At 45.3% G+C, this 8,856-nt stretch overlaps 1 protein-coding gene across 3 annotated transcripts in view; it reads right to left on the bottom strand.

Annotated features, from left to right (window-relative positions):
* The window catches only part of IGF2BP1 (insulin like growth factor 2 mRNA binding protein 1), a 52,115-nt gene that overhangs the window by 13,028 nt on the left and 30,231 nt on the right, over positions 1–8,856 (bottom strand). For 2 of the 3 annotated variants that reach the window (XM_003786474.2, XM_012802946.1), the window contains exons 3-7: positions 8,596–8,644; positions 8,087–8,138; positions 4,742–4,805; positions 2,250–2,531; positions 1,285–1,419 (exon numbers count right to left, since the gene is read on the bottom strand). In XM_003786474.2, coding sequence (XP_003786522.1) covers positions 1,285–1,419; positions 2,250–2,531; positions 4,742–4,805; positions 8,087–8,138; positions 8,596–8,644 — 582 coding nt within the window. The remainder of the gene's footprint in view (positions 1–1,284; positions 1,420–2,249; positions 2,532–4,741; positions 4,806–8,086; positions 8,139–8,595; positions 8,645–8,856) is intronic. The other variant, XM_012802947.1, reaches the window with a different exon arrangement.

Here is an 8,856-nt window from a genome sequence, read left to right as displayed (position 1 = left end):
TTTTGAGGGCAGCACCTATGGCTCAGTAGGTAGGGCACCGGCCCCCTATACTGAAGGTGGCAGGTTCAAACCCGGCCCTGGCCAAACTGCAACAACAACAAAAAAAATAAATGGGCATTGTGGTGGGTGCCTGTAGTCCCAGCTACTCGGGAGGCTGAGGCAAGAGCCCAGGAGTTGGAGGTTGCTGTGAGCTGTGATGCCATAGCACTCTACCAAGGGCGACAAAGGACAAAGTGAAACTCTGTCTCTAAAAAAAAAAAAAAATGTGTATATACATATATATATATATCTATAATCCTTTTTTTTTTTTTTTTTGGAAATCGTCTCCCTTGTCATCCCTGGTAGAATGCCGTAACATCATAGCTCACAGCAACCTCAAATTCTTGGGCTCAATTGATCCTTTTGCCTCAGCCTCCCATGTAGCTGGGAATACAGGCAACATGCCATGATGCCCAGCTACTTTTAGAGACAGGGGTCTCGCTCTTGCTCAGGCTGATCTCCAACTCCTAAGCTCTGAGATCCACTTGCCTCGACCTCCCAGAGTGCTAGAATTATAGGCGTGAGCCTCCATGCCTAGCCCTAATAAAGAAAATTTTAAAGCACTACAAACACTTATCAAGAAATCCAAGGATTAGTTAAATGAACTATGGCTATGGCTCAGCACCTATAGCTCAAGCAGCTAAGGCGCCAGCCACATACACCAGAGCTGGCAGTTCGAATCCAGCTCAGACCTGCCAAACAACAATGACAACTACAACCAGAAACTAGCTTGGCATTTTGGTGGGTGCCTATAGTCCAGCTACTTGGGAGGCTGAGGCAAGAGAATTGCTTAAGCACAGGAGTTGGAGGTTGCTGTGAGCTATGATGCCACCTCACTCTACCCAGGGCAACAGCTTGAGACTCTGTCTCAAAAAAAAGGAACTATAGATAGCCCTAAGTGTGGAATTCTAGGCAACTACAAGAACAACATGTTGATGTGTACTGAGACAGATACTGATACACAGAATGAAAAAGCATAGAACAGCACGTGCAGTATGATCCCCGTGGAGGTAAGACAGGCATATGCATGCACACGTACATAAACATACACATCCTTGGGCATGCACAGAACTTCTAGGTTATACAAAAGGTGTAGGAATGAGGGCTTCATTTTTCAGTTTATATCCTTTTGTACAATTTCTGACTATGTCTCCTTTATCTCTGCATCACTGCTGTAACAAGTTTGGGGCAGGGCGAAGCAGGTACTGGCAGCCAGTGAAGTTGTAAGGAAAGTTGAAGCCTTACGTTTTGGTGTCCTTTGCTTCTTTATGCATTATTTCCAAGATCATCTTACAGGCAGAGGAGCAGCCCTCAGGAGTCGAATGGACGCTGATGGCTTTTTCAGCTGCTCCTGCATTCTCCTTCCTATGCACGTCTATCCTGGGACCACAAGAACAACGCTAGTTAATTGTCCCCAGCAGGGCTGGTTCTCCCCAGCTCTCCTCTATCAAAGAGATAAAACTCACTCTCGGAGTGAAGCTGATCAAATGCAGATTTGGGAAGGACAATGAAAGCCCAGAGAAGTATGACCAGTCTGCTACTCTGGATTCTGTTGCAGACCATCAATATCTCAACCAGGAGTTGACTGGTGACAATAAGTCAATCTATCACATAGATCCAGGGTAGGGATTACCAGCCCTCAGCTCTAAAGCTGCATGTCCCCTTAAATTCTATGCATTCCCTCCCCTTGAAACAAATATAAAGGGAAGACACACTGTCCCAAACTAAAAGTAAATAACAATGGGACTTATCTATAAGGACATAATTTCTGTACTTTTCTACTGAGTATACCAATCAGCTCTAAAGACAGGGGAAAAGGGATGGCTGTGGCAGAATGGGGAAACAGGACCCAATTAAGACCCATTACTGAGGGCCCCAACTTCGGGCCGGTTCATCAGAACACTGAAGAATGGGTATCTCACCATGTTTGGATTTGCTTGAGTAGTTTTTAAATTTTTAGAACTTTTCTTGGTAACGAGAGTGCCAGCCACTGTCACCAATGACATGGCCCAGACACCCATGCTCTCCCTCCCCATCTGCCTGCCCCTACCTAGGAAGCTGAGATTGCAAGCAGTGACCCCTGAATGTTCTGAGCAACATTTCTTAGGAGGTAAATATCAATGCCTCCAGCATGCTTCCCAGAGCCCTCCCCAGGAACCAGCCATTGTCCCTAGAATCCAGCCTCCATTCCCCAAGTAGCCAAGACTCACTTGGACTGGGTTTGTTTCGTGATGTTGCGGATGGTGGCCCCCTCCTTGCCAATGATGGCGCCCACATACTGGGTGGGCACCAGGAGCCGAAGAGGGATATCCACCTGCTGTTGTTTGGCTTGGGCCCCTGCTGCCACAGGTGAGCCCTGACGAGGCTGGCCCCGGGAGCCAAAGCCTCCTCGGCGCCCATTCTCAGGACCCTGTGCTATCTGCTCATCAGGAATATAAGAGACCTTCAGGGCATGGTTCTCCAACTGGTGGCCATTCAGCTTCATAATGGCTCTGTGGATAGAATGAGAGTCAATTATCGATCACACCTATCCAAGCCAATCACATTGGATGCTCTCTTCAGGCAAAGCACTCTACAGAGTTACAACTTGGACAGTTGAAAGGGAGACAACTGTTTGTCCTCCACCTTCAAGGACTTTCCAATCTGAATGGCATCAGAAACATCAAAGGAAAAGCAAATAAATAGATTTGTGACATTTGGTTGGGATTTACTGTTCACAAAGGCCTTCTATTTAGATCATCAGAGAAATGGGCATCCCGTCCAATAGGCAGTATAGCGTGCTCCAGTCTAAAAAGGAAGACCAAGCCATACATCTTGAAGAACTCCCATGTCAGCTGGAGGCATATCATGTACCTGACAGGGCCTGGCAAAGCTGACACATACAATTGCTAGATTACGGAGCCTTATTAACTACTATAAAATCTTACCTTGATAGATAATGAAAACATAGGCAAAGGAGAGATTGAAATACATGTACACAGAATACAAATGCTAAACCTGTCCTGGCACAACCTGAAGAAATGCAGCACAAAGATATTCGATTAAATTAGGGCACCAGTATTCCAGTCTTAACTCTACTGCTTAGTTACGTTAACTAGGCAACTCACAACTTAGTCTAGACCTGAGTCTCATCAACTGTATGAGACAGGGAAATAATCTTGTACAAGTGGGAAATTGATACCCGTACTCTACCTATCATACAACTGTTACATATAGGTCTGTAATCCATATTGAATTAATTTAATGGGACCTTAAAGGTAGGGGACCAATTCATCTTTTTACCTGTGGATATCATCAAATTGCCCCCAGAAAGACTATTTCTTTAACATTGAACTGTCTTAGCACATTTGTTTAAAAGAAAGGGCAAGAGTTGATTATAAATGTAAAGTCTTATTTCTAGGCTCTCAATTCCATGCCATTGCTCTGTATGTCTATCCTGACGTCACTACCACAGTGATTTGATTTCCACAGCTTTGAAATAAGTTCTCAAATCTGGAAGTAAATGTCTTCTAATTTGATTCTTCTTATTCAAGAGTGTTATTGATGCTGGGTCCCTTGCATTGTGTCACACTAAGTCAGCTTGTCAATTTCAGCCAAACTTAATTCTTATAGGATTCATGTGAGAATCACATGTGAACACATGGGATAAATTATTAAGGGCTTTGTTGTTTTTAAACTGCTTGGTTAATTAAAAGTACATAGGCTCGGGGCCTGTGGCTCAAGCAGCTAAGGCGCTATCCACATACACCGGAGCTGGTTCGAATCCAGTCTGGGCCCATCATACAACAATGACGATTGCAACCAAAAAAAAAAAAATATATATATATATAGAGAGAGAGAGAGAGAGAGCCAGTAGTTGTGGCGGGTGCCTATAAGTCCCAGCTACTTTAGAGGCAGAGGCAGGAGACTCGCTGGAGCCCAGTAGTTGGAAGTTGCTGTGAGCTGTGATGCCACAGCGTTCTACCCAGGGCAACAACTTGAGGCTCTGTCTCAAAAAAAAAAAAGAAAGAAAGAAAGAAAGAAAGAAAAGTACACAGAAAATAAGTAGTCATTGGAGACAGAATGGCTTGCTTTCCCCTTGAAAACTAGTCTCAGCATTTCAAAGGTCTCCAAAATGGGGCTAAAATTGAAGGAAGGGACAAGCAGCAACCATTGCCAGGACAGTTTGTAATCAGAAATGTTAGGAATAACTGTTCGACCAATGAGCTAAAGAGCTAGAAATTGTGGGTGTGATGGGACTGATAGTACCCTAAAAGTATCAACCAGACTCACAATCATTGCTGCAATAAAATGTCTGCTCCACAGGGCAACTTTAACACTCTTTTTTTTGCACCCCGCAGTTCTATCTCACAACACTAGATGGCGCCACCAACACGGTAAAAGACCCCGCGGTGCGCGGCAACCGGACTATCAGAAGCCGACCTTTTCTCCCGCTGAGGACTTCCCACCTCCCCTGGGAGGGTTTTAGCTCCCTCCCCTTCAGTGTATTTTGCTATCAATCCCGAAATTTCTGAACCTTTGAGATCCCTGAAACAAAGGACATAAAAAAGACATGAACAAACCTTTCACAACTAGCCTGGGTTTGGCTGGTCTAGCCTGCATGGACCCCTGTTCCCAACACCCCACACAGAGGATTTTCCCCCGCCCAGCCCCACTTTCCCGCCCCAGCCCTACTCCAGCCGCGCTCTCCCCGCCCACTCACTGCCTGGTCTGCTCCCGGTTGGAATAGGTGACATTCACCACTGCAGTCTCACTCTCGGTGTTCACTGCAGAGAAAAACAGAGGTCAGCGTCAGAACAGAAATCTGGAAGCCCTACTGACAAATCATTATTCTAGCTCTCCATGTCTTATGGCCAAGAAGGCATTAATAGCTTACAAAATACTTAGAATGAAGAGGCAAAAAAAAAATTTCCTCTTGAGACCTCTTTCACCTGAGCTACAAGAAAATTCAAATTAATCTTCTAGAGGCTAGGGACGTTGGCTTACACCTGTAATTCTAACACTGGGAGACAGGCAGGTGGATTGCCTGAGCTCAGGAGTTGGACACCAGCCTGAGCAAGAGTGAGACCCCATCTCTAAAAAAAGCCAGGGGCTGTGGCAGGCGCCTACAGTCCCAGCTACTCTCCAGGCTGTGGCAAGAGAATTGCTTGAGTCCAAAAATTTGAGGTTGCTGTGAGCTGTGATGCCACAGCCCTCTACCAAGGGCAACATGTGAGACTCTGTCTCAAAAAAAACCTCTCAAAAAACAAATTAATCTTCTTGAATTTTCCTTTGGTTTCCTCACTCTGCTCCCAAGGGAGTGGGCATGTAAAAGGGTGGAGCTGCCCTATGAGCAATTGTGCAGCAAGGCAAACACTACCACCTCCTATGCTGGGAGTAAATTTCCCTGTAGAAAGTTAAACTAGGCTAGGCGTCAGTAGCACAGTGGTTATGGCACCAGCCACATACACCAGGGCTAGAGGGTTTGAACCCGGCCTGGGCCTGCTAAACAACAATGACAACTGTGACAAAAAATGGCTGGGCGTTGTAGCCAGCGCCTGTAGTCCCAGATTTAGGCTTAACTCTTGCTTCAGCCTCCCAAGATTTTGAGGTTGCTGTGAGCTGTGACGCCACAGCACTCTACTGAGGGCGACATAAACTCTGTCTCAAAAAGAAAGAAAGTTAAACTAGTGAAAAATCAACACACACTAGGTGAGATTAGCAATTTATAGACGTAATGTCCCAGGAAATGGTCTGCAAGGATGTATGGTTTCTAAAGAGACCTGGGAACACCCAAATCCATTCTAGAGGCTTCTATATCCTCAAAGGAACAGAGTGTATTAATCTAGACAAATGGCTTGACAGGAATGGCTACTGTGAAGTCTAGAAAGAAAAATAAGAGGCCAGGTTTAGTGGTTCATGCCTGTAATCCTAGCACTCGGAGGCCACAGCAGGTGGACTGCTTGAGCTCAGGAGTTCAAGACCAGCCTGAGCAAAAGTGAGATCCCATCTCTACTAAAAATAGAAACACTAGAAGGTCATTGTCACTGGCATGCCTGTAGTCCCAGCTACTCAGGAGGCCGAGGCAAGAGGGTCTCTTGAACCCAAGACTTTGAGGTTGCTGTGAGCTATAATGGCATGGTACTCAGGGCGACAAAGACTCTGTCTCAAAAGAAAAGAAAGTAAGAAAAAGAGAGAGAGAGAGAAAGAGAAAAGAAAAAGAATCTGCATCTTTTCCAGGAAAAAGGGCCTCCTGCCTTGAGTATTCTAAATACTCTCATCTTGACAGTGAACATGAACACAATGGGCTTTCGTAGCTTCAGGATATTAGCTGTATCTTCAAACTCCTCAGCTCTAATGATAAGCATCTTTAGGTTTCATATGATTTCTCATCTACTCTTTCCTACAGAGAGAATGGGCTGGCAAAGCTGATATTAGCATGCCAAGCAATCTGGGCACATATTTCCCACTTCAATTAAAAAGTAACCTTCTCTCTTATGCATCAATGTCTTGTGAACTTGGTTGGGTCCCCTGGGCTCCCTCAACCTTGGGGCACAAGCCTCTGCCTCTACAACACTGAGGAAAGTTAAGATGCTGGTCACAAAACTTCAGTACAGAACCACTCTTCGCCCCTTGGGTCTGCGTTGGTGGGGCTGCCGAACCTCAATGGAGAGGCAGGACAATCATCCAGTGACTGGAAATACAGTAGTAAACCAACAAAAATCTCTGCCTTCTGGAGCATGTGTTCCAGAAGAGGGAGACAACAATAATAAGCAAATTCTATAGAATATTCAACAGTGACTGAGTGGCTTGGAGAAATATACATCAGTCAAACTACAGAGGATGGAGCAGGGACAATTTTAAATACAGTAGATCTCACTTAGACAGAGACATGTGAACAGACTCAAGGACTTTCTCTATTGTCCAACAAAGTCAAACATTTCCCATACCGTTGTCTCCTGGTAGCAGATACCCTTCCAGATACAGCTCCCCACTTCCCTAGTGAGCCTTGGATAAATTTAAACTAGTGTTGACTCCTGCTGCAGTTCTCAGTGAAGCTCAGCATGCACTTACTCCCAAGCCACTGCTCAATCTTACTTTCTATTTGTCCAGGAGTAACTTATTCATTAGTCTTAAGCTGTGAACGGTACTGGGCAATGGTTATCTCTAGGACCATTTATGTCCTGGTACATATGATAACAGCCAAACAACAGGATTAGAACAGGTTAGAACCTGCTTGATAGATTCAGCACTTTACCCTTAGGTAGGCAAAGATTTTCATCATTTATAATTACTGATAGCTTCCCCCTTTCCACAGAGAATTTGGAGACGAGTATTTAAATCTCAAGCAAAGTGAGATTTCTTGAGATCTCCAAACCTCAGCCAGTATCATGTCTACCTAAAGACCACCTTATACCCAGCCAAAACCACTCTGTATTTTATTTAGGCTCATTTCTCAGAAAAGAATTTGATATCCTCATAATGGAGAAAGCTCTCGCCCAAAACAAACTTTTTGTGACCTAGATAATTCTTCCTTTTGTGGGCCCACTCTTCATTGATTTTGCCTACCCATCAAACTGTATTAACTAAGTAATAAATCCTCCACTTTTCATTTTAACTTGCCAAAGACATATGTAGCTGTCAGTCAGAGCTTCTAATAAAAAAGAAATGACCTGTTGATTATTCCAGCCCAAAACAAGAAATATGAAGCTTTTAAAGTAAAAGGGCTACAGAATTACTAAGGTTGAACACACAATTCTTAAACTATTTCTAACATCTTGGGGCATCCATTTCCATCTTGGTTGATCCCTAAGAGCCTGGAGAATCCATATGGGGAAGGAGAGACTTTCTTCAAGCCTCAGGCTATAACAGAAGAGAAACTTGGTTCCAGCACCAAGCAACAGAGCCAAAGCCAGACAGGTGTCCAGGCACTGAGGCCAGTGTATCTCCTTCTGAAACACCCTCTGTCTTGTTCCTTCTTTAGGTCTCCAGGTAGATTCAATCAGGGAAAGTGATGCAGAGCAGGTCTCCCAAACTCTCCCCTCACCCAGCCCGTGCCCACTCTTACCTTGCTCGCAGCTCTCTACTGTACCATACTGAGCCAGGAGGCTGTCCAATACCTGTGAGTGTGGAAGAGAGACGAAAGGAACTCTGAGCATTCAAGAAATGTCAGAAAGTAGTCCCTGGATACCCTGCACTCCAAAGCAGTGGGCAAGGCAGAACCGTAGGTGAGGAGGGAGCATTATTACCTGTTCAGTTTCCCCTTTCTGAGGTACCAACTCTGAGGGGTATCTGGAATGTACTGGAGCTGTGTGCGTCAAGGGCTTTTGGGAAAGCAGACCTAGGCCACTTGGCTGTCAACTTCTGTCAGCTCAAGGAGCACCCTTCCCACCTCCTTAATGTCTCTCACCTCTATGACAGTCCAAAAGGTAGTTCTAGGTTAAGGGTTAGACCCAGTGCGGGTATTCTGGCCCCAGAATAGGACCTTCCCCAGTCATTTCTGCCAAGTTGGGCTGATCCAGACTTCCCTTGCAGGCTGTACTACCCCACCCCATTGAGTTACCCTCAAACACTTACTTCCCATCGGAGTTGGGGTGGAATATTTCGGATCTGAATTTTCCGACTCCTGAAATTAAAGAGGGAACAGGGTTAAAGAAAGCTCTGGGCTCCGTGCCTGTGGCTCAAGTGGCTAAGGCTCCAGCCGCATACACCTAAGGTGTCGGGTTCGAATCCAGCCTGGGCCTGCCAAACAACAATGACGGCTGCAACCAAAAAACAGCTGGGCGTTGTGGTGGGCACCTGTGATCCCAGCTACTTGGGAGGCAGAGGCAGGAGAAT

Source organism: Otolemur garnettii, unplaced genomic scaffold, assembly GCF_000181295.1.
Source record: "Otolemur garnettii isolate 467f Iridium unplaced genomic scaffold, OtoGar3 scaffold00018, whole genome shotgun sequence".
NCBI classification, from domain to species: domain Eukaryota; kingdom Metazoa; phylum Chordata; class Mammalia; order Primates; family Galagidae; genus Otolemur; species Otolemur garnettii.
Note: the sequence above shows the minus strand (reverse complement) of the source record. Positions and strands in the feature narration are given on the sequence as shown.